The 26,122-nt window shown below is 38.6% G+C and overlaps 1 protein-coding gene across 4 annotated transcripts in view; it reads right to left on the reverse strand.

Annotated features, from left to right (window-relative positions):
• The window catches only part of RNASEH2B (ribonuclease H2 subunit B), a 44,807-nt gene that overhangs the window by 15,976 nt on the left and 2,709 nt on the right, over positions 1-26,122 (reverse strand). For 3 of the 4 annotated variants that reach the window (XM_033051798.2, XM_033051795.1, XM_033051797.1), the window contains exons 2-7: positions 17,749-17,820; positions 14,733-14,840; positions 12,410-12,486; positions 9,707-9,827; positions 2,363-2,427; positions 1,048-1,153 (exon numbers count right to left, since the gene is read on the reverse strand). In XM_033051798.2, coding sequence (XP_032907689.1) covers positions 1,048-1,153; positions 2,363-2,427; positions 9,707-9,827; positions 12,410-12,486; positions 14,733-14,840; positions 17,749-17,820 — 549 coding nt within the window. The remainder of the gene's footprint in view (positions 1-1,047; positions 1,154-2,362; positions 2,428-9,706; positions 9,828-12,409; positions 12,487-14,732; positions 14,841-17,748; positions 17,821-26,122) is intronic. The other variant, XM_033051796.1, reaches the window with a different exon arrangement.

Consider the following 26,122-nt stretch of genomic DNA (forward strand, 5'->3'; position numbering starts at 1 on the left):
GTCACAGCATTTGCAACTTTATCTCTTTTAAAAAACCATATATTACAACCTCTGTTCTATAAAATTATCTATTTGTCTATTAAATCTCATTTATGTTGTTTCCTTTGATATCATTACTTGGCTTATCACTTAGCTCATTTTCCACTTTGTCAACAAGCTGCTTTGTTTCTCCTTAATTCTCCATAGCATGAAGACTTCTGAATGTCTTTGTAATAAGAACCAACTGCTTTGGTTCATCTTGCTCTAAACTAGTCTTAATTTTCATTAACATTCGAAGATTTTATTCTGAGTCCATTTTCAGGTTTCTCTACAGAATTTTGTATCAGTAACATTCATCAGGATATTGCCCTACCCAGAAAAATGGTGAATAGAAGCAAACAGGATCCCACCAGACTGTTTGGTAACAGGATTGTTACAACTTAGTACACATAATATTAAAATTTTGCCCTTAATAATTACACATTTGTGTATTTGCAGTGGGTTGAGGTTGGTAAAATGCCAGTGCACCCACAAAAAACACCTAACTCATAGATTTGTTGCATAAAGTAATGTTTAGGCCAGAAGCGTTTTCTCTCTGACATGACTTCCTAAGATCCCTCCATCATTTTGAAGAATTATAAAAATGCTAATATTCTATGCATCCTAATAAAAAAATAATGAAAAGAAGCATGTTCTAATGCAGACACACTTACTGGGTGGGAACACATACATATTATAAATATGTGTCCTATTCTTTAACACAGTCTCAGTTCAGCAAAGCACTTCAGCATGTATTTCACTAAGAAAAATGTTTTCTCATTGAACTGTGGAGAAGTTAAGAGAACCCCAGCTGAGACCTACTGTTAATTACAATGTCATCTGATGAAGACACCAAAGAACTTGGAAAAGCCAAGGCACACAGTCAGAACTTACACGGAATTTTCTGCACAGGGAATAAATTTACTGCAAAGGCCAATTTCAATATATTTTAGTTTCTAATCATGTGTTTTATCTCTACTTATGTGACTTCACAAAAATGGAATTCATTACCATGTTTAGTTTTCTTACCTTCCTGAGTATCTGTGATCTGTTTACTGTTGATAAACGTACTTGCAAGCACCCTTTCACCTACCAATATATCGTTGCTTTTAAGTGCTTTCACTGTTTGATTAACCTACAGAAAACCAAAGAATGAAATGCCTGTATCAGTATTGTTATGCACATGTTAATGTAGTGACAAAGCTCTTGTAATTTTGTTTCAAGCATATAAAACACTCAAGTTATGGACTGTGGTGAAATTTAATATACATTTGTAATGACTAGCAGATGAGCTCAAAAACCCAAGGAAACCAGTATGTCTTTGAACATGTTGCCTTAGCAACACAGCACCACTTTTGCAGAACCCTAAGATGAGCTGAGCTACTCAACCCAACTGCTGTGATTATACAGGTGAGAAATACACCTGCTCAGAGAAACACCCCTGAGCTCAGCAGGATGGCAAAGGCAGTCCTGGTGGAAATCAAAGATTAAGGACTTTACAGGGCACTGCTGTGCTGGATCCAACAGAGAGAAGGTATTTTCAACAACACAAACAGGCAACTGTTCACATGTAAATATTCAGGTAATCATTGCAAAATAGGTATTCATTCTCATGCCACATCACTGCAGAAAGTGGACCAGATTTTGTGCTTGTATTGACTAATTTAAATGACAAGCCCTCCTCATCATGTGATGCGTACCGTCTTTTTCTATAGAGTGGCATCACATTAAGGGCACATGCGCATGAGTAAAATGAAATTCACCTTCTTTATGCCAAAATGAAGACCATCTCAAGCTTAGCTTTAACACTAGTTTATTTCTGGCAGGTTGTACAGACCTCTTGAACAGCATGATTGGATCCGGATAATAGCAACCAAACCAGGACCATTCTGAGTGAACTCTGCCAAAACTCCAGGAAACACATTTGTAGCACAAAACCAAGGCAGTTCTGTCCAACTTCAAAGCACGGCAGAATTTAGAAGGTGCAACAATTGAAACTCTCCTCTAGCCCATCTATGAAAGGGACAAAGCAAAAGCAAGCCTCTCACCTTATGCAAAGCCTACAGCAATAAGCTGACAGCTTCTTCTTCCTACCCACACCCCATAAGCCTCTTTCATAGCCAGTCCCATGAAAAAAAGAAATGCAACAAGCTTGTTAATATCTCTAACACCTGATCATATTCCCAAGTGGAGCAATTTTACTGTGATGCCTGTCCTTCTTGGACAAGACATATACCTTCAACTGAGGCACAGCACATAGCTCCATAGCAAATATGGACAAGCTTCATAAGCATTTCCATTCCAAATATACAGCAATTTTTAAAGCAAAAGAGAAACACAATACCTTTTTCTTTAACCACTTCAGCGTCTTCTCTTGGCTGTATTTGTGGAATTTCTGACTGCCAATCTCTGAGAAAAAACAAGCAAGGAGAAAAAAATCATGTCTGGTTTGGATTCCATTTTTAATACCTTTAAAATCTTTTAACTGCTAAATACAATATAAAAGTTAGTTTGCATTTTGCAGATGTTTGATATCAGGGCAATAAGTTTCAAAAATATTGGAAGTAAAAAAAAATAAACAGACTGAGCTGATATGACCAAGCCTGAACAATTTGACTGTTCCTTAATTAGGACCTAATCCAGCAAAGCACAGATTTTATTTATTTATGTGTAATCTTGGGTTTTCTTAGTTCATGAAGACTCTTCTCAAGCCCTTATAGTTTCATTTCACCTTCACTGCCCTGTGACACCAGACTGTTGATTTTTACTACATAGTTCACAACACAAAATGTTGGTTCTACAATTTTTTCCCCCCTTTCCTTTTTTAAAACAATGTATTATCTTAAATCTTTATGTAGAGAATTACAGCATCTAGTAAAGGGCCAGGACAGAAAGTTGGTTACTGAAGCTAAATCATCCACCTCTTAAAAAACCCTTTCCTTATCAGTTCTCCTCTCTCCTGTCAGAGTGACTAAAGCAGAATTTTTACTTCTATCCCCCTTTTACATAATTCAATATAAAGTTAAAAGAAAAAGTTAAAAGAATCCAAAATAGCAAAACTTACTCCTTGTGGGGGGAAGGACATGATTCACTCATGATTTATGGAGTAACACAAATTAACTTGATGATATAAGAATTTCAGAGAGTGCTTCCCCTGTGATAATGAGGGCATCATGAACACTTGCTATTCACATGTGATCAGTTATCTGGAGATACATGACTTCAAAACACCCAGGTAAAAGAGAAAATTACGAAGGCTCAGGGAAATTTCAGTATACAAATTCAGTATTAGCTCACAGAAAGCTACATTCGGAAAATGGAATCAGATGCCTAATAAGACTTCACAGGAGGTTTTGGAGCCTGCTGCTTCAGTCTTTCTCTTTAACAGGTATTTCACTAAGTTTTAATCTCCTGTATACCATTCCCAGAAATACCTACATCTGTTTCATGTCATTTACTGATACAGTGTCATATTCCAACACTCATTTCATGGATTTTCCTTCTTCCCTGGCAAACAACAACATATTATTTATGATTCTTTCAGCATTTCCTTCTTTGGGGTTTATCTTGGCTCTTCCAAATTGCACACAAACAGTGAACTATTATGTGCTCTTTCTGTATGCATAGCAGGGGGTATGGAGAGGTCGAGGAAAGTTGTTTGCAAGATAAAAGTTTAAATCTGTCTCAATAGTTGTACAATAGCAAAATGTAAAAATTCTTCAGAGCAAAAATAAAAAATATACTAATACACATTTTGCTGTATGATGAGCTACAGGTAAAACAATTAGCTGTGACATTGTTGGCTGCAGGCTTTAGGACTTGGATGCTTCTAAATGGCTCTGAAAGAAAAGAAGCAGAAAATAGAGAAACACTCTGGATACTTGAACCTGCTTCACAAAGGGCTAACGTGCTTTGGGTTTAAGTACAGTGAGTACAATTCATGGATTCCTCTCTTATCTAAGAAAGTTCGAGGAAGGGACATCCTCTGGGCACCATCCCCCAACCCATGCTGAAAAGTAATTCTAGTCTGGATTCCCAGGCAGACTCCCCCACAACAGCATGATTCAGAGTGACTCAGGGAAAGGAAATGTAGAACTGTGAAGCCATTTTCATTAAAACATGTGAAAAATAATTACACTGAACCCTTCAGAGATCACTTTGTTTGAAAATATTTTGTGTGCTTGACAGTTTTGACTATTAAACTCCAGAAACTGACAATATTTGAGACCTCTGAAGAATTAAAGTGAGTTATGAAAGTCACAAACTGCTGACAAAAGGATTCAATATTGGAACGTGGATTTAACATGTGATGCACATTTGATATTGGTGAGAGTTAGTGACTACGTTTGATAATATGAGTATATATTGGAAAGCCTTTTGTTCCCTAATGTGTCTGGTGCCTATAAAACTGGTCTGAGACATCTGGAAAGATTGGGTTTGAGAAATACAGATGGAATATAAGTGGTTCTACAATTAAATAATATGTTCAGTGATCGGGTAATCGCTATGTAGACTTGGAAGTTTCCCTGATGTATTGTTGAGCAAACTGCCTAAAGCACATTTTAAAATCCATTTTCTCAGTGTTTTCCATAACTCTGAAACTTATATGGCCCCATTTTTCCTACCTTCTGGGAATACAAGCTTGGCAATATTATTTAGTTCTTCTAATCAGGTAAGTTTTCTTGGCTCTTCATGTTAATCACATCAGACAAGATCACAGTGCAGCTTTTGCCTTGCAAAATGAAACAAAGAGTAACACTCTAGAACTGGAATTCCTAACCCTTTCTTAAACCTTCTCTACCGTACATTCAATCCAATGTCAGAATTTATTAGCAAACAACCTGCCTCACCCAGATTTAGTGAGCTGTAGCACACCCTTTCCACAACTACTAAAGCAGGTAATTCAGAATTTAATTCAGCTAAATGAATTTTCAGTGCCCTTCAAGAATGAGGCCAGGGAAGGTGGATTTTCTGCTAATTCAGTAAGTGTAAACTGTGAGTGCTCTGGGGTAAGAATTTGTTAGACAGATGTTAAACGTCTTAAGACTAAATGAAGAGTGAAATAATTATGTTGTTAAGTTCTGTCAAGCAGAACAGAACTGCAGAAGCCTCACCACAATTGATATTTCTTGCCCTAATGCTCTACTCTTTAAATGAGAAAGGCTACAAAGTAGACAACAGGTCTTAAGAGCCAGAAAAGAGTGAGTACCTGAAGTCATAATGCTGGTATTTTTTACAAGCAATAAAAGACACGAGAATATGAAACACATAGAAGTGGATTAAACAGAAAGGTGATGTGTGCATGACAGGCAAGCAAGTGCCAATGGGTTTGTTGCATAACAGTACTCTTGGTGTTCTAAAAAAAAGAGAAAGAAATCCTAAGAACAACCCCCACTGTAACCCAACCCAAACCCGAACAAGGAAAGAAGTAGCATGTACATTCAGGTACGTGCCTGGGAAAATCCAAGAACATCACATAAAGCTGATGTATGCGTGTGTGTACAGCTTTTAAGACTAAAGCATTGCTCACTTCACATTTCAAAACAAAACTCAGGAAGTGAACACATCCTTAACAGTTAATATAATTTGTTGTCAAAATGACACAAACTTATAGGTGTACATAATACATACTTAAAACGGAAAAAAAACAAGCAGTGAAGTATCTTCACTACTGTCTAGCAGAATACAGTTTATGGAAGGATGCTCTGACAGATAACAACTGCAATTACAGTATCAGAATGCCCAAAGAAGTTGGATCAAGACACAAGTTCTTGTCTAGAGCAAATACTCCTTCTTAAAGTTTTGTCTTGGGAACATAAATATTGCCCAAAGGCTGCACTGATGTTTGGAGGGAGTGTCCCTTCACAAAAATAATCCAGACCTTATCCTAAGACCCTATGCAGACTTAGGTTTGACAGCCAAAAGGATGTGGCACCATTTTTCACCTTCTCAGATGGGTGACCAACCTGATCTCCATTATGACAATGTGATCCACTTAGTGGATGAGGGAAAAGCTGTGGATGTTGTCTATCTAGACTTCTGGAAAGCACTTGACACTGTCTCCCACAGCACTGTCCTACAGAATCTGGCAGCTCACGGCTTGGATAGGTACACTCGACACTTGAGTAAAAACCAGTCTGGATAGCCAGGCCCAGAGAAACATCCAGTTGGCAGCCAGCCCCAGGGCCAGTTCTTTATCTAGTATCTTTATCTGTATAGAGGAATTGAGTGCATCCTCAGTCAGTTCACAGATGGTAGCACGTTGGGCAGGAGTGTTGATCTGCTGCAGGGTAGGAAGGCTCTGCAGAGGGATTTGGACTGATAAGCTGAGACCCAATGCCATGAGGTTCAACACTGACAAATGCCAAGTCCTACACTTGGGTCAACAAACAACAAACCTCTGCAGCACTACAGGATGGGGCAGAGTGGCTGAAAAGCTGCTCAGCAGAAAAGTGATCTGGGGGTGGTGGTCAACAGCCACTGAACATGAGCCAGAGTGTGGCCAAGAAGGCCAATGGCATGCTGGCTTGTATCAACAATCGTGGCCAACAGGAGCAGGGCAGGGATTATCCCTGTCAGCACTGATGAGGCCACACCTCAAATCCAGTGTCCAGTTCTGGGCTCCTCACTACGAGAAGAACACTGAGGAACTGGAGTGTGTCCAGAGAAGGGCAGCAGAGCTGGTGAAGGATCTGGAGTACAAGTCTGATGAGGAGCAGCTGAAGGTGCTGGGGGTGTTTACTCTCGATGAGGCTCAGAACAGAAAGGAGTTGCATTGAAGTGGGGATTGGTCTCCTCTGCCATGTCTCAAGTGAAAGGACAAAAGGAAATGGACTTAAGTTGCACCAGGAGATCTTCACATTAGATATTAATTTTTTTTTTCACTGAAAGGGTGGTCAGGCCTTGGAAAAAACTGCCCAGGTCAGTGGTGGAATCACAGTCTCTGAAACAGTGTTCAAAAGAAGTCTGGATGTGACACTCGGAAATATAGTTTAGGAGTGATTATGGTAGTGCTAGGTTCACACTTGGACTAGACCATCTTGAAGGTTTCTTCCAACCTTGATGATTGTGTCATTCTGTACACAGAAGTTTAATAGCTCTTCTCTCACCCTGGCTGCTTATCCCACGTTAGACAAGTTGTAGGGTACAGCAATTGCCTGAAAACTTAAATACTTTTTAATGGAAATACCTGTCACTTCATGAGAAGGCAAAAGTAGTTTTGCATTTCAGATGCACATGTCCTAAAGAAGCCTTCTTAAAAGTCAGAATTCCCCAAAGAAAAAGATTGTTTGGTCCAAATGATACAAAATGTAACTACAGTAATTTCACGATTATAAGCCGCACCATTTTGACTAAAATTTTGGTCCGAACCCAAAGTGCGGCTTATAATCAGGTGCGGCTTATATATGGACAAAGAACGAAAAGTTGCTGTTTTAGTTTGGAGGACAGGTGTCTGCTGAGAAAGGCAGGAGTTTCTCTTTGAAATGGAGAATGCAAACCCCCTCTCTCCAAATTATTATAATTTTGAAATCAAGGGGCTTTCAGGCAAAAATATGGGAATTAGGAATAACAATTCTTTTCTAGGGAAATTAAAATAGAAATACAGTACTACAAAGAAACAAACTCCAAACCCTGACACAGTCAGAGTACAACCTGACACCGTCAGGCAGGGTGTTGGTAGCAGTCCCATTAAATGGTGGCTGCATCCTCCTGCAGTGACAGATGTGATTCAGTTGAAGCAGTGCTCCTGCAGAAGGTGCAGTTTCCCTCTGGAGGTCCAGTGGTGATGTGGAGAAATCCGGTTTTCCTCTGGAGTCCAGTGGAGAAAGGGGCTACCTTATTGTCCCAAAACCTCTGTTTTCATCTTGGTAAGAAATGTTGGGCTCTTCCCCCTGGCTGGAGCAACTTCCAATGGGATGCAGTAATTTTATCAGTCACGCAGTGGGACTCAATGGGCCATTAACAGACAATGACTGGCTGGAGGAAGGATGGGTTGTGAAAAGATAAAGAACAATGCCTTGCCTGGTTTCAATGGACGGCCCATTAGCAAATTATCTGCCATTGAGATAGGGATCACTGTCCCCACCCTCAACAGATGGTGACAGAATAGATACCTTTTATCACACTCTGTATTGTAACATGCGGCTTATAATCAGGTGCGGCTTATGTATGGACAAAAAACCAAAAAGTTGCTGAAACCCAGAAGTGCGGCTTATAATCAGTGCGGCTTATAATCGTGAAATTACTGTAAATGTTTCTGTAGGTTCTTTTGGAAATGCAGGAGGAATAGTAATATTACTCCACAATTATGTATTTGTGGAAGCACATACTTCCAAGTACCCCAGTCCCAAACAGAATGTGACAATAGCCTTGCTACCTAGATTTTCTGCTCCCTTGTGAAAGTGAGCATTGTCAATGGAAACATTTCCTGCCTTGAAGCTCAAATACAACTTCCCAATCCTAGTGCACACGCACCACATCAAGCCCAAAATACTTAAACTTGTGCACCTAAATTAACTTACAGCTTCCTACCTCCACAAACACCTTAACATTCTATACAGCCAGGAGGAAGTCTGGTCTTTTACTTAGCAGATTTTATTTTTTCATCACCTTTCTTTAGCCACTTCCCAATTATGTACATCATCAAAATATTTCTTCTTATATATATAAATATATCAATGATAAGGATCAGCTTGCTTTGTGAAAGCAAATTCTTAATGTTTGTAGCTTTCAATCTGTCTTTTAACTTTAACCTCAACTCCTTGGAGGAGCTCTACTGCATAAGAATCAGAGAGCTTACTAGTTTTGCACCTGGTGGAGCAAAAGATTCCTGTATGTTCTCCTGTAGATGTCCATGCACATGCAGGGAAATCTCCTTTGCCTATCAGGGAGTTAGCAAGCCTAAATAGGACTAAAAATAAAAACTGGGATCTTGCACATTTTGCATCTGCAAACCTGCAAAAATAACGTGCCTGTCCCTTCCCTAGAAAGCATATATTGTCCTCAAATAAAATGAAAGCCCCCATACCAAAGGGAATTCTGAGTAAAGGCTGAGGAAGCTATGTACAGAATTGACAGCTTGCTAACTTTTCCATTTGAGTTTTCTCTCTGATATACTTATGCATCCAAATCAATTTTTTTATTTAAAAAAAATTAAGTCTTTAAGCTTAAACCCACAGCACTAAATCATGCAGAGCCAGAAGACTTGTGTTCTCTTTTCTCAGCAGCATATTTATTCTCCAGCTTTTTTCTATTTATTGTTTCAATGCTTTGTGACAAAGGATGAAAAAGAGTAAAATAGACCACCGCCACGCCACACCATCCTACACTAAATAAAGAATTAAGAGAGATGTAAAATTCTGCTCCAACTAAAAGAGAGTTCACAACATATACAATAATGCCAAGAACCCAGCTCTGATTGGTTTATCATTTGTGTGACACCTAGCAACAAGACTGCACGGATTTTTCAGAGTTGCAGCACAAAATCTGAGATCTACACATTTCTATTCACAAGACTGCAGTGACAAGCTCAAAGCCTAAGCTTCTGTTTTTAAAGTACAGCAGCGTCCAGCACTTCAGTTATGTGGTAAAGTAAAAAACAATATTTAAGTCTATCTTGTAATGAGGTGACACTAACAAATTGGGTCTTTTTTTTTTGTCCTCCCTCCTCCCCACCCTTTTTTTTCACCTTTTTCTTCTGCTACGTGCTGTATGCACTGTTTAACATCTGCACACTTCAGCAGCAATGGGCAGTTAGGGTATTCTGAGTCTAGCACAACTTGATCAAGTGGCTGGAACTTTCCTTGCTGCTGAAAATACATCAAAGGGATTACAAAAGCATTATTAAAATGTTAAGACACATATATACACACTACACATATGTATATAAATATATATGCATGCAATGGCCATAGTTTTAAAATAAAGGACTTAAAGAAGATCGTATTTTGAACAGTAACACATGACACATTCAGAAACTGAATACAAAGAAAGCTATAAATATTTATTTCAGACTAGTAAATACCTGCAAAATGCTGAACTCTTCAAACACTGCACTTAAAAGGTCAAATTTAAAACAACATAGGGAGAAACTAATGTGAAGTACAGCGGGATTTTTTGGAAGATGACATAAGACACAGTAGTCAGTGTGTGCCAATAGCGTTTTAGACCAAAACCTGTTGGATTAAGCCCAGTGTCATAACTTCCATTCAAATTTTGCTTTTCCTTCCACAAAGATAAATCTCAAAGGAGTAGGGCAGCTTCTGGAACACAGTATTAACCTTTCACCTCTGCAAAGTCAATTCCAGTTTGGCCAGAGTAGGGATATAAAGTGATTTTGGCACAACTTAAGTAGCCCCACACATGACAGAACTATCAAACAAATTTTGCCATTGCCAAACAATGCATAATCATTCAGCATGGTTTGGCACAACTGGCAACCTTCCCTTTGGAAAGATCCTTTAGTGCATCAGTACAAAGACTCTGTGAGCTTCTCATGCTTAGAGAGTGCATGGTCTCTGGGGCCAAGGCTGAACTCATTATACTGGTCAGCATGAAAAAACCCACTTGGGGTACACTGCTTTCATTATTAATTAATTCTCTTGCTAGACATTCAGGGGTTTAATAAAAGTAACCGTCTATTGTTAAATCACAATAAAAACAAGAAAAAAATCCTGAACAAAAACACAAAAAGCAGAAACAATAAAGTATTTAGAGGGTTTTTTCTCTTTAAAAGGGAAAAGGCACAATAACTGTCAAAAAGAAGTCGGGAGACACAAAAATAAAAGTGCAATAAGCTCTTTCTTATAGACAGCTTACCTGCTTGTGTCTCAAAGCAAGTCAGCTGCATTTACATCATGCATGGGCACAGAGCCTAAGCCAAGAAAGGTGCTGTATAGGAGATGGCTCTGCTCAGAGACACACCAAGCAATCCTGCCTCAAGCAACCCTGCCTCACACTATCAAAATCAAAGGACAGTGCAAAGGATGATTCTATGATATCCAGTGATATCCGTTAGTTCAAGCTGAAAGTGATTGTGCTGCATGCAGGCTAACCTTGCCACGAGACTGTAAAATACACTAACTTAGGCAAGGCACTGCAGGAATGCCTTTGCCCGTTTTAGGACCCAGAACAGTTCTGTGCATTTATCTGGCACCATGCCTGGCGCAGAAAACCAGAAAACCTAAAAAACAATGTATCAAAAAACATGGAGAGCAGCACAGGACTCTTGCTATGCACATAAACAGCAGCAGTAGCTGTCCTTCACTCAGACTACCTCAACACCTGTCCACATGAAGAGAAGAGATTTACTACTTCCCTACTTCAAGTTTGGTATAAAGTTCTCAAAAGGATGATGAATTCAGAGTGCAGTGCCCAGGGAACAAGTTGAACTACTTGTGGAATGACCTCTCCTGATGGACCATCTTGACCATGGAAATACAGAATACATCTGCACACCCTCTATCTTAAATAATTAAAAAATCATTACAAAACAGTAAGGTACTATTACAGAGGTATAGGAAGACTTTATATCTTCACAATGAAAAAATTGCTCTCCTGCATTCTCCACTTGCAATCTAAAGCAGAAAATAGCAAGCAACCATGTAAAAATTATTTTAGACCAAAAACTCTTAGGATGCATAAAATGAAACCATTGTCTCCACAAAACAAAACAAACAAGTAAAACAACAACAACAAGAAAATCAACATTTCCATTTTATTTTGTGTCCCTTTCTTCACAAGCTGCTTTAAAAGAAATCAATAAATTTCCCTATGAATTTTGATGTATTTCAGAAATTTGCTACATTTCCCACATATAGGATTTGCTACACCCTCCAATAAACCAAGGAAGTAATGGTTTAATTATCCAACTTTTGGATACTCAATTACCCTACTGCTGTTCTATGATATGGCATCTCTAAATATGTTGTTGTTTCCTTTCAAGTTCAAACTGCCACAGAAATCTTCCTTCTTCCTCCATAGCATGCAAATTTTTCCTTCTTTTTCCCTTCCTTCCCAAAATAACCATTTTACTGATGCCTCAGAAAGGGCACTAGTTTGTTTTGATCTGATGACATGTCAACATTTTAAATTCAATAGTTCTGGGACAGGTTCTCACAAAAATACAAAAGAGATTCTCTCCTCTTTAAAAAGAAGGTGATTGAAATTGAGATTGAAAAGCTGACTCTTGCACCATAATTCACCAACAAAAAAACTTGATGCAAACAAAAATACTTCTAGATATTAAGATAATTCTGCTTTAAATGCAAATTAAATTTCCATTACTATGAAAGCCACTCTTGGTAAAATTAACATAACTTCTGCAGAACTGAAGTCATAAATAATGTTTTCTCCTGAGAATTCCAGAGAAAAAAAAATAAAGCAGGCTTACCTCTTTGTCTGCCTTTATGAGGTAGTAAAGTATCAGAAATAAGGGGTCCACTGGTGTAACGAACAGCAGCCGCCCATCTAGGTGACAGACATACAACAGTAAGCTTACAAAATAAATTTTTGGGGTTTTACGATGTTTTTTAGGAGTGTGAGCAAATTTTTTTTGAGTAAGTATCCCAATATTTTAATAAAACAAACAGAAAAATTGTATTTGTAATTTTTTATTACAAATACAAAGATAACTCAATTCCCTACCCTTCCAATCCAAAGCAAAAGCTCCACTTCAGGACTTCTGCTTCATGTACTCTGAGTTTTACCTTTTTTCTGGACTGCATTAAAACCAGCAAAATCGAAGCTGCCCTCTATTGGCAGATTTGGAGGCAAGAGAAATTGGTTTGGGATACCAAAGATACTCAGCAACACTCCACCTCTAACACTGGGCAAGGCAACACTGTGCTGGCAGAAGACAGGTAGGATAAGAAAAAATTTCAAGGGCTAGTTAAGTGAGAGTTGCCTTCATCTGTAAAGGGAGAATCTGATGCAGTCCACTAATGGAACAAAATAGGCTTAGATCAGAAAACATGGCTCAGTGTGTTGCATTCAAGGTTACACACAAAGGAAGAACTTGGTCTCCCATTGAAACAGACACCTCTGCCCATCTGGAGTTCATTGCAGGACAATGGCTTAGTCAGGCTTTTTGTGTAACTGCAGATAATTGGAAACAACATAACATCAAGGAAATTCACTAATGAGACCAAATAATTGATGACAATTTGACAGTAATTAGCAAACCAAAAGTAAATAATAATAAGCAATTTTTTTTGTTTAAAATCACATGATTAGGATAATTAAAGAAAAGGAAATCCTATTATGATGGCCCTAAAACTAACAAAAGATCACATGGGGAAGAACGTGTTTTGGGCAAAGCTGATATCCAACATACCATGTGTATTACCAACACGATGCTCTGTGGGTGGAAAAGCAAGCACCAGGACTACTTACAAATACAAAAGCTTTGATAATGAAATCGGAAGGAAAAACTCCTCTAGCCACTTTCTCAAAGCTTCCATTTAAACGCTTTCCACCAAACCTCCAGGAAGAGTTATTTTTGTTTGTTCTAAAGATTCAGACTCACCAGAGGTGTATAAAGACCTCTGTCCTTCTCTGCAGACAATCAGATAATTTTTTTACACTGCAAACACAGTTTTTTTAATGTTGTTCTTCTCCTGACTGTTTCAGAGATACAGCAGCTCTAACACTCAGGAACAATTTTTCCACTGTATTTTTTAAAGAAAACTCAGGGCATGATTTCTTAAGGCAACTGTTTCCCAAGGGCCAAAATAAAGGTTAGAAAGGGAGAGAGAGAATACAATGTGGACATAATTGGGAGCAGGGAGCAGACCCAGTCTGTTGGCTCACCCCCAAGACAGAGCAAGCAAAAGCTCAGAGACATACTGCTTGCATTGCTTTATGTGCCTGCAGAGGATGTTTAAAAGTTAGCACACACTTTGGGATATTACTGTTAAAGAAGGAGTATGTCTGGAAGGGTTGCTTTTATTTATTACTATAAATGGACTTTTCTGTAATGAAAAGGAATAAAATAAATATACCTTAATCTCCTGAATTAATAGTTATGGACATGCTGGTCTGTGGACATGCTGGCAGAGAAACATTGCTACAATAACATCTTTGCTGAAAAGCGGTTGTGAAAGCTGTCACAAGCAAATTACAAAAGTTTCCTCCACCTTTTCAGAAAGGTGAGCAGGATCAGAGAATGTCAGCTCCCTTCAGAGAGAGCACTGAAATGGCAGCTTCAGACACCAGGCCTCTCCTGAGAATCCAGCACTTAGACTGGGGACTACAGAGGTAATTTAAAGAACACAAGACCATACATTCCAGTGCTTGGAGCTCTAACACACCACTTTGCTCAGCTGGCTAAGGCCTTCCAGCCTTTTCTTTTCCTTCCCATAGGATAATACATATTAACTTACACAGAGGACTTGCTGGTGTGATTGACAAGGAAAACTATTTTATGGCACTTCAGTTTAAACACAATTGAATTACTTACTCCTCCTTCCCCCTTCAAAAATGACAAATGAACATCTGTCTAATTGAGGCTTCCAAAGGCAACCTTTTAAATAGAAATGACAAAGCCCCTAGCCCTGGTTAAACCCACATGGCAAATGAGTCTATCAGGTGGGGATATGATGCAGCATGCCTCAAACAACTAGGAAAAACACCTGTAAATTTACTAGAAGAGAGAGAGAAGGTCTGTGTACAAACATTAGTTAAAGATGCCCCCCAAGACACATTATCCAACTCACCCTGTTGAACAGTCTGACCTATAAACCAGGAACGACGTTCCTCGTGAAAAGCTTTTACTTCAAACAGCTGCTGTGCACCACTATTGAATAAGTAAAGGGTTGCTTCCCCTGTTGAAAAGAAATCTGGTTTGTGTTTGTAAGCTTTCAGAAAAATCAAAAGAATACCCAATATGTTTGAAGAATGTGCCTTATATACATACAGACACACAAACATACACACAGTCTACATAAACTCACTACAAAGAGAGCTCAGACAAAAAACACTATTATATACAGATGTTCATTTACTAGCTCTATAAACAAAACTGAATTTGAATCAATAAATAAGATGTGTGAATAGTTCATCTTACTACACAAAGCCTTTGATCCAAACCCAAATCAAAATCACTCAAGAAATAAGCTTTTTTCTGCAGTGAAGGGGGAAGGTGGGCAACAAGAGAATTCCCTCTCCTTCCATCATATTTGTCTTGAGGATATCAGACTCTGGGTTAGGGGAATAAAAGTCTCAAACCTTTCATGGACAATTTGAAATACTCTTTTTTTTTTGTGTACCAAAATTGATTGTGATGACTTCGTATGGGTAGACATATAAAGTAAACAAGGAAGTGAGAAGAAATTGGTTTGAAATGCCCATCAGAACCTTAATAGTTGGGAAAGGAAAAGGAAAGCTTTATTTTAGCTCATCCCATAACATAGCTCTACCATTTCACATTGGTTTTGGGTTACAATGAAAGGGTGACAAACACGTTGCAAACAGTATTTTCCTTATCTGAAATGGGAAGTTGCCCCAGCTACAGAAGGGGCCACAGAAATGCAGTCAGTTGAGCCTGTTGGCTGCTTCTATCTTGGTTATCAATTCATCTTCAAGAAACAAGAGCAACTGCAGCAGGACTGTCCTGTTCAGAGCACATAAATTGCAAAGCTGCAGTGACTTGCAGATCATGCGCTGGCTCAGAGAAGCCTCAGTGTAAGCCCTGAAAGCTGACATCAGCACTGCTCTTCTCAGTCTGCAGACACTCCCAGGTGTGGAGGGAGGTCAGCAAAAATGGGCAGACACATGAAATCCCAAAAATTACTGATAATGCTTTCTTTTTTCCCTTTATCCAAAAGGCTGACCAGATGTTTAACCTCACTTAAGGATGTAATTTCAGTACTCTGATAATTTTTCTTTTGGGTAGGGGAGGAGAAGAGCAACAAGTAGTCATAAGGGGGAGCAGAGGCTTCAATCATTACCATGTGCACCCTCAACAAGGGTCCACACCACAGTTTGATCAGCACCATATCAAACTACTCAGAGAAGTGCTGACTGAACAACTCAAGACTCCTACAGTGAGTGTGCTAGCTAAATCCAGTGGTGAGCTACGAAATCTTAGGAAAAGGGGCCCTTCTTATTACTTAAGTACAGCTCCCTAATTTACGTCATTATGCTAAAAGGACCACAGGTTCCCTACAGTATTGTTAAGACAGGAACTGCAAGGGATGGAGAGAGAACCTGCACAGCTTTGCTCACAACTTCACCGATGTTTCTTGTGGTACTTTCAAGCTGCAGTCTGATCCTACTTTATAGTCTTGGTAAGAGATAGAAATTTTGTCCTTTTTACCTGTCTATATAAAGGACGAAGTATGCTTTTATTTAATGAAGGGGTTAGCATGAATTCTGTAGTGTGCTGAGTCCTTCAGTGCCTACTTATACAGTATCTGGCATCAACAATTCATCTGTTAAACCTGAAGCTAAGGAAAATACATTAATAGTATGTTCTCAGTTCTTCCATTTGCAGACTTTGTATTTATAACAGGCTACATAACTGAAAGTCTATGCAGGCCTATAAATAAGGTTCTGTAAATTCTAAAGGAACACACCCAGGCAGTCATTGCAGTTTAGGTTTTCCCCAGAAAACTCTCCCAAGATCTCTGATTCTATAAGGTAAACAGATCTCTTTTTACAGAGAGAAAAACAAATTAACATCTATGCTTTTAAAAACATAACAAACTACAAAGCCAATATGCTACAGCAGGAAATAATAACACAGGTGGAAAATAGATGGGGTTTTATATTCCCATTGAAAATCTGAGCAATCAAGAAACAGGTAACATGATAAGTAAGTGATTTTACATTCTCTATTATTATTTTTGACAATTTTCCTCTTTCAAGAGGAAATATGGTTCCTATATTGTGACACTAAAATGCATCTGAAGACTCAGTTATACACATATATGTAAATATATATAAATACAAGCAGTCGATTTCAGACCATAAGACCATAAAACTTTAAAGAAATGAACTTAAGCAAAGAAAAAAAATCCAGCATGAAAAATGTTTTTCAAACAGAATGTTGTAAAGGCTTGTAATAAAGGCTTACTGCAAGTTTCTGTTTCAGTATCACATAATCCAATTATTAATTAATCATAGAGTTAATACAAATCCTTGACAAAAAGAACAATCTGACTAGAAGAAACTAACTGTGAGATGGTGGTGCCATTGTATTGCCTGCCTTTTCCTGTTTTTTCCAATGTATTTTGAATTCAAAGTGCCTCATCATCTGTTAAGGAGAAAAGAGACACCATGACCCGGGCCAGGAAAAGAAAATTAGATTTAAAAATGAAAAGACCCAAAAAGCTTGGTAAGTACAACTGAATCACTTCTTCTAACTCTATTTATTTTATAGTATAAGAAGAATGCTAAGAAGCCTAAATTTGGATTTTAAAAAAAAGCTTGGACTCAACACCCAACACCGTAAGCTCCCCAAAACTAATGCGCTTAAAAACAGAACTTAAATTACACCCCTTTTTTGTGCTGCCAATATTCCTGATGAATAAACAGTTCAACCAATTAAAATTATAAAAGAAATCCTACATGTTTGCACAGCATTAACCATCTGGCATAACCAGCAGTATCTTTGGCACTCAAGACTTGTACCTATCATCATTATTTCAGCTTTGTGAAATATGAATCTTCTGGTGGTGGAGAAAATCAACCAGAATTTGAACTGGCTCATGTCACAGTTCCAGAACTTGCCTGTGCTTGGGTTGCGCAGTTTTGTAAACAAGGGTTCGCTGTCAGGTGTCTTTGGGGAGTCAACAGCAGCCTCTGTAGGGGGAGAGGAAAAAGTTATAAACTTGTAAATTGAGAAGTATTTCACATCTGCTTCTCCAAGACATGCAGAATTAATTGGATTGACACTTTTTGAAAACACACACACACATCTGCCTAAAAATTATATGCCTCAGCCCAAATTCATCCTACCTGATCTAGGCACTTAAATTATAATTCCAGACTTCCTGGCACTCTCTATCTGTCACAGGGAAGATATGCACCTGGGGATGATTTAGATTTTGAAAACCACTTCCCTCTAGAGAGCCTTCAGGCAAGAGAGCTCCTAAATTTGACATCCCAGTTAAGCAAGATGAACTGATATGCTGCCCTGATTAGTCACAAAGACAATGAGAATGCTTCGGTTAGTTAGGCCAAGCACAATGAGGACATTAAAAAAGTGCAAAAGGTAAAATACATGTGGGTAAAAACTATCCTTTAAAGCATTCATGAAGACAGATTATGCAGGAATTAGCCTATTCTAGTTGTTACTTCTGTGAAAAATATGCACACTTTTTTATCTGTTATGCATAAACTGGAAAAATAAAGACTGCATTTAATTCCCCCCACAAGAAAAAGAAGTTGAGAGAATGCAGCACCTCTGACTGAAGCCCCTTATAGTTATTATCCTTCCTGTATCTTTGAACAAACAGAAGACAAAAAGCAGAGCCACAAAAATATATTCTTTTCTGTGAAATTGAAAAAAGAAGGAAACAGCTACCACAAGGACACTGACTCCAGTACAAAAAACCACGTCTATAAGTATCCCCAGTTAATTATATTCTAGCCAAGTTCTCTTTGGAGGGCAAGTCTAACTTATATTTATGAAAACAACTTCCCACATCTCAGTAAAGAGCACCATGACAGCATCATCTTTCTTAGCCTGCACACTGCCAGTTCTGCCCCAGTTCCTTTCACACAGGCATTCATCAGAGCAAGGAAAATTACTAAAACATTTCACATATATAATGAGTATCCAGACCCCAGAGAATGGACTGACAGCGATCAGGCTGATGTTTGTGTTATGGTGCTGCTGAGGAAAGCACAGAGGAGCAGTAGAGGCAGACAGCATGATTATTCAAAGGAACAGAAGTGCCACATTGTCGTTCCTCTTTCAGTAACATCCAGCAGGTTTGGAAAGAGGGAGCTGGCACAATTCTTTGGTAAACAGGGAAGTAGAAACAATTGAAAGTAGCTGTCCTCCACCCTGATTGAAAGCCCCTCTGAAAAATGACTAGTGGAATTCTCATACTCGGCTGTTCACTAACACCTAATGGGCAAAAAAAAAAAAAAGGCCCAAATAACTCTCAACCTTCGTATCATATCCACTCCTTGTTATTCAGCTGTGTCATCAACTGAAGTTGCCCAGATAAAGACATATGCAGGACACAAAAAATCCTGTGTTTAGTGATAGAAGTGTTGGAGGGCAATAATTCTCAGAGTTGTTCGGGAATTTAAAGTAATTTTCCTCCCTTCAATATTTAACTGAGCCTTCAGGTGGCTTGAAAAAGTGCTTCAAAAAGTTTCAATATAAGTTGAGAGCTTTTAATGGAAAAAGTCCGTATTTGCTAACCAGACTTGCTTCATATGCTGATACATAAACACATGGTTGTCAAGCTACATTTGCCCTGGCAAAGGCATCTTTCCAATTTCTAGAGCTGTGTATATTTCAATTCTTGACCACAGTTTAACATTAGTGTATTTTTTGTTACTTTTTAAAACACTGAAGTGATTAATGATAGTGAAAGAAACACAGTGCATGTGTTTACTTTGATGTGTTTCACATGAACATATTAAAATATACACAGTAAATGTGAGTTTCAAAATTTAAAACAAAAAGCAAAACAAAAAAAATCCCCAAAGGAACTTTCAGCGCTCACTTGCTCTGCTTTCTTCATGCATAGATTGATGAACACTGGGAATGAGTCCAGCTGAGCTTGAAGTTGCATCTTGTCAGCAATTAAGTCGACAATCTTTCCTAATTTTTTGCTGGTTTTAATGACATTTGCATCTTTACTGGATTGAGATGTTCTCTTCCTAACCTACTAGTAACACATTGAATTTATCCATCTCTGCTAAGCCCGGGAGACAACTACAGGGATACAGTGTCCCTTCTCTTCCTCATCAGTCCTCTACTTTCCCAGCCCAGATAACCACCCTCCTTCATTCAAGCCTGCCCCATGCTATCCCAGCCTCAGCATCCTCTACTGTGCCCCTCTGGCCCTGCCAGGAGCTCTTCCCCTTGTGAAGAGCAGCACAGCTCTGCCCATGGAGCTCTTTGGTGCTCCAAGGGGTTCTCCGCTGCACAGAGGGCAGCAGGGATCAAACCTTAGCAAACAGTCCAAGCTGAGGCTTCTGTCCCAGTATCTCATGGCAATGGGATCAGAGTGTCTGTCCCACTCTCCATACAGCTGCCACAGAAAATAGCTTGCCTGAAGGGACATGCACACACACAAGGAGAAGGGAAGGACCAGGCAAAGGCAAAAGTGGTTTCTTTGAGTTTCTTTAACGTTCAATTTCCTCAAAATGTAGGCAGTATTCCACTCCATTTCCAGGGGCATCTGAAGGTATATTTTTGTAATAGATTGGCTTTACTACATGTCAAGTTGGCAGACAAAAAAGGAGGCAATTGGGAAAATGCCTGCTTGGAAAACTGGATGCAGTATTAATATGGCCTTAAGGGCAAAGAAGGCCCTATTTATCTGAATTTAAATTCTTCATGACTAGGAAAATGCTGAGCAAGGGATTTTTGATGTTAGGTGTCCAAACCCAACTTATTTGTGTTCTGGACTTTAGCCAGGAAAGGTAACTGGATTTCTTTAATGCCATTACATTTATCAGTCCTTGTATTTCAGCAAGGATCTCTTATAGCTAAGTAAACACAGACTTCTTAAAAAGCAGTACTGTAGCCATTTTCTAGAAAAACTGAGAGTTAAACTAGGTTGGGAATTTTTTTTCTTCAATTTTAAGGTTCACCTCCAGGTAAGGAATCATCTCACAGAAAATAAACAGAAAAAAGTAACATTACAGGAAGAGCTGTTTTGTTAAATTCTAAAGGAAAACATCAGATGATTGCCACTATGTTTAATATAACAGTTCCCATAGATCAACCCTGAAAAACTTGTTCATCAACAAGAATACTTGGGGAGAGGAAAGACCCTTCTGAATAGTCCACTCTCTACCAACAGTGACCCACAATCAGGTCAGCTTACTAATGTGTCATTACAGCATGGTTTTCTCCTAGGACAACATATACTACAGTGATATAAAAAACTGATAGATCAGTAGAGAGGGGCTCAGTTAATTCTATCTCAAGGAGGCATCTCAGCCAGCAAGTCACTCTTTAAACTGCCAGGGAAGACAGAAGGTAGACACTTCCAGGAGGCAGCTGAAGAAAAGGAGAAAAGATTATTGTGGAGGTCAGACATACAACCAGGCAAATTCTACAAAATGCATAAGCACAACAAAGTGAAAATGAATCAGCTTTCAAAGGATTTCTGACAACAGTTTCTTCCACAATGGATAGATATGAGGCACTAATAAATCTGGTTATCTAAACAAAAAAGCAACATAAATAAATTGACAAAAAACTCCCACTAAGAGCTATGAAACTGTTATGGATGATGCAAAGTCTATTTACCTTCTTTTTTAAAAAAAAATGCTTATCGAATACTACATATAACAGACTAATATCAAGTTATATGGGATTCCCATGAAAAAAGCTGCCAGCCAAACAAACAAAAAGGCTGTAAATATCTGTCAAATGCATAAGAGGAAAAAACTCTCTGAAAGCACAAATTTCCCAATCACCACCACCTTGCAAAGAAAAAGGACTATTTAAATCTGGAAATATAAAGTTAAGATTTCATTTAAAAACAGATATTAAACCACACGTCACCTACACAAGTCTTTTCCATTCCCTTCTTAACTTCTAACTGTGCATGAAAGGTGTGTCAGATGGAGATATTATGACGGAGCCCATTAAATAGACATTTTATAGAAGACTTTAAACTATGTAGCCTAAGGGTATAGATAGCTTAGATCTAATAAACATTTTATTTGTGCTCTTTTTAGAATCTCAACCCTCAAGAAAATGGCTTTAACTCAGTTTCTGTGTCCTTTGTTGTGCAGCATGCCCTGAAAAAAGTCCAGTGAAAAATAATTAATAAATCCAGTACTTTGTATCATCCAAATTTTTGATAATTTTTCTAAGTTACAAGGTAATTAACTGCAAGCATAATAAACGAATTCAGGTATGCACAGACTGAGGATATAGTTTCATAAATGGCTTCAAATGACCAAAGATCACAGGCCATAGAAAAGTGCAATCCTGGGATCTCCAACTCTTCTCCCTTATTGTTTTGCATCTCTGCTGATTTTTTCCACCAAAACTAGCAATCTCACGGCCCCACAGCAAGTCAGCTCAGATCACCCATCCAGCTAAGAAGTAACCAGCCACAATGAAGAAGCAAATAACTTTCAATCCCACCAGTAAGCTCATCGGATAAGAGACAGAACCCATGGCAAAAGCAGATAGTATAGAATACACCCTATTTACATGTAACATAGGTGTAATTGACCACTGCACACAAATTAGAAGAACAGATTATACATTAATTTACAGAGTTGAGAAAGCAGGAGATGAGCCACAGGTCTACATTGTTGCTTCCTTGGCTGACATTACTCAGAGGAGCATTGAACAGAACACCGATCAATTCATCTCTGCAAACATCCAATATTTTGCAGGTGCTTACATAGAGGGTATGGGTTTGTACTTGCCCACACTTGATTTTTGGAAATAATCTTAGTTTTTATTCAGTTATGTAAACTTGATGCTACCTCACCACCTTACTCCTTCTTTTACTGTACATAGTACTCACTTCAGTAAGGGGACTTTTGCCATGCCTATTGTAAAAGAATGATTATCAGTTTGGTAATCATGGCATTTATTATTTGGGGCCCAAAGGAAACAATGTTCAGTGTAATATAATTTAGAACATTCTACAATAAAATACAGTATCTAAGAATGGGACTGTTTTCTATCTTGACCGCAACTTCAAAAAAAAATGCTACTTGACACTTTGAATGGTGTTTTGCTCCAGGACACAGCTAGGCAATGCAGTTAAATTTTAAGACCTAACCCTGAGAGCATCTTTTGGCTTTCCCTTATACTGGCACAATTCACTTCTTGGCCAAAAAAAAAAAAAAAACCAACACGTTCATGGACTTACTAAAAGCAAGGGACAGTACTAATTCATCCATTACTGAAGTCTAGATGCTTGGCAGAATGTGCAGAGTTTCAGTTGAATAAAGGGGAGGTCAGTCTTGAGAAGTTCAAGAACTGGTTATCACTTGAAAGGATAAAAAACTACAGACTTCCCTTCTCAATATTTATAGGGTCAGCACTGGTGCAGCTGTATTACTGGCTGAATCAGCCCTATTCCCATATGCAGAGAGGCCTAAGTTGGCATAAGTTGGTCTCTTCCAAGCCAGATGGCAGAAAGCAGAAGTGGGAGATGGTGTTACACATTAAAACATCTCTTTTCAGTTATTTTATTTGCTATGCTTCCTTCTGGCTCCTTAGCCTGCCAGTTATATCTGCTTTATTCACAGCAGAGCTCAGTATGCCTTTTAGGAGATGACATGTAAGAAATAGTGCAAATTACCTGCAGGCAAAAGGCTTTGTTCAGGAGATGCAAATGCCAGTTTAGGGGAAGCTTTAGTAAAATATGCCCACAGAGTGCTAACTTCTAAAATAAGCATATTCACATTCACCTTATTAAAAAGGTATATAAACGTGCACATATTTTATATAGGCTTTCTGATGTTTTGACTCAGCTGCTAAAAAAAATACGGATCTGTTTATTGCAAACATTATTTACAAGTTCTTTACCTAGATTATTCTGGAAAGTATTAATGTTCAATTATTCTGTTCAATTTTGTCACTCATTAAAATTTTCGATTCAAGCACCCTAGCAGCCCAGCACTGTGATCTGTTTTGTAGCAGGTAAACTGATTTTTTTAAACCCTAAATGAAAGAATGTATCGAAGTGCAAGGATGGAAAAAAAAAATTAATGCAAAACCTGTCTACTTTTGTTTTTAAAGCAAACTACTGTCACGAATTAAGTATTCCACAGCTTCTTTCGTTATGACACCTTCTTTCACTATGGCCCAAAATTTTCAAGTCAAATACTTCCTCGGTTACTGCATGGAGACAAAAGTTCCTTAGTCTCAATTGAAAGGATGGAGGATTAATTTAATGTGTGCTGATGCCCCATGGTTTGGCATCACAGTCCATTTATTTCTGTCTCCATTTGACTTTTGGCATATATGAGATTTGTTCAAACAATTTGCCAAGTCTAATGTGAAACCGCTCCTTTTATTTTTTTAATAAGTAATTCCTAAAAATAATAGGATTGTTAAATTTCCCTCCCCCATTGCAAACCTTCCAGTTCTATTCATATGGCAGTTCCCATAAAACAATAAAAGGGCCAATCAATTTACTGTTTAAGAAAACAGCAGACTGAAAAAATGTGCTCAGCTAAACTTGTCTAGCTCAGAAAAATAAAGGTTGAGAACAATTTTTAGCATGCAGCTAACCCCTACTTATTTTCCTAATACAAAGACAGAACATATTAAATACATCAGTCTTAACTTTAGGTGTAGAGTGGAACACCACACTTAGAAAACTGACCTCAATTCCTGACCTCTTTGCTAAAAACAGTGAAGGATATAAATAGTTCCAGTTCTGACATAACACCTATCCCTGAGGAATACTGAAAAAGAGACTGTCCTTCACACCAATCCTGTTAAGCAGCTAGTGTGATTTTGGTAAAACCGGTTTGAAGGCATTACGTAAGAATGTTTATTTGTTATACAGAGCCCAGATCACATCTATATCAGACACAGTGACTTTACCACAGTTTTCCAAAGCCCTGCCTTTATATTTAGATAGCCCTAAAATTTAAAAGCTTTAGATTCCGATAGCCGTAAAATACTACTGGGTCTCAATAGTATTTCTCAGTCTAGAAAAAAACTTCTAACTCTTACAATTTTCAGAGAACACATAAAAAATGGTAGTTCCATGGGCCCAGTTCAAAAGGCTGGTAGAAATTTCCTACATTCACATTAAAAAGTAGCAGGATTTTTTTTTTAAAGTACATGGATACCCAGTAAATACAGACAGAATCTGCTCTATTAAGCACATCATTAGTAACTTGGCAGCCGTGAGAGAGCCAAGGTTTAATCCCCAGGAGCTACTACTTTGCTCTTGTACCTGTTCAGTAGCTAGACTAACACCAGAAAGCCAGTACAGGAATTTCTACATTCTCATGGGTAAAGAGTTTGGATGCATGGGTAATGCAACAGCCTTGATTACCCAACTACCACTAGAAATGCAGGAAAGCACTATCTGGAAACTCAGCCATCCACCAACAAAGCCCGTGTGGTCCTTCAGGACTCGTTAGCACTTTGGTGTCTCTGTACCATGACTCCTCCAGAACACCAGATTGGGGAGGTCTTCTTAACCATCGACATCAACTACTCTGAACAAAGTAAGCTCAGATCCAGACTTCAAGCCAAGCTAATAAAATCCCCTGGAACACAGAGCACAGCACAGAAACACCCAAGTGGGTCTACACAGAGCCAGCTTGGTCCATCAGGACTTATTAGTTCAGACACTGTCTGAAAGCAGCTGCACTGCAAAGCTGGTTCTGGAAACAGTAGAGATGTGTTAACATGGCACAGCACTCGAACTAATAAACTGCTAGTACTGAGCCCAGTCTGCCCCAGGCTAAATCTGGTGCCTGTATATCCACTGCACAGTTAATCTGCAACTGCAGGAACGGTCCCAAGAGTTGACTCCATTTCAAGCCCAGCATGAACAGCTCTACCACTACCAACATGACCAAGTTTTTTGTCCTTTCACTTCTGTCCTTCACCTTCCTCCACAACAACCAATCCCTCATCTACCCTCTTCCTGTTAGCTCATAGTTTTCTCTCCTGGCCACTCACATCAATTTCTCAGCCTTCCACTACACATCCCCAGTAAGGTTGCACAATGTACAACAGCAGCTTCCAGGCTTCCTGGAGTGATTAACATGGTTACTACTCTCTTCTCACCCTGAACAGCACTTCCTAATCCCTCTCCCACACTTCTGGCTTCCCTCTTTGTCCTGCCCTTGGTGGTTAAATCCCTAACCAGGGAACCATTACGCTCACAAAAACAAAACAAAAACATGATTCTATTTGCATGTCAAATTGTCCTGTCTTCATGGAAAAAAAGCAGGTATCAGCAGA

Source organism: Catharus ustulatus, chromosome 2 (assembly GCF_009819885.2).
Source record: "Catharus ustulatus isolate bCatUst1 chromosome 2, bCatUst1.pri.v2, whole genome shotgun sequence".
NCBI classification, from domain to species: domain Eukaryota; kingdom Metazoa; phylum Chordata; class Aves; order Passeriformes; family Turdidae; genus Catharus; species Catharus ustulatus.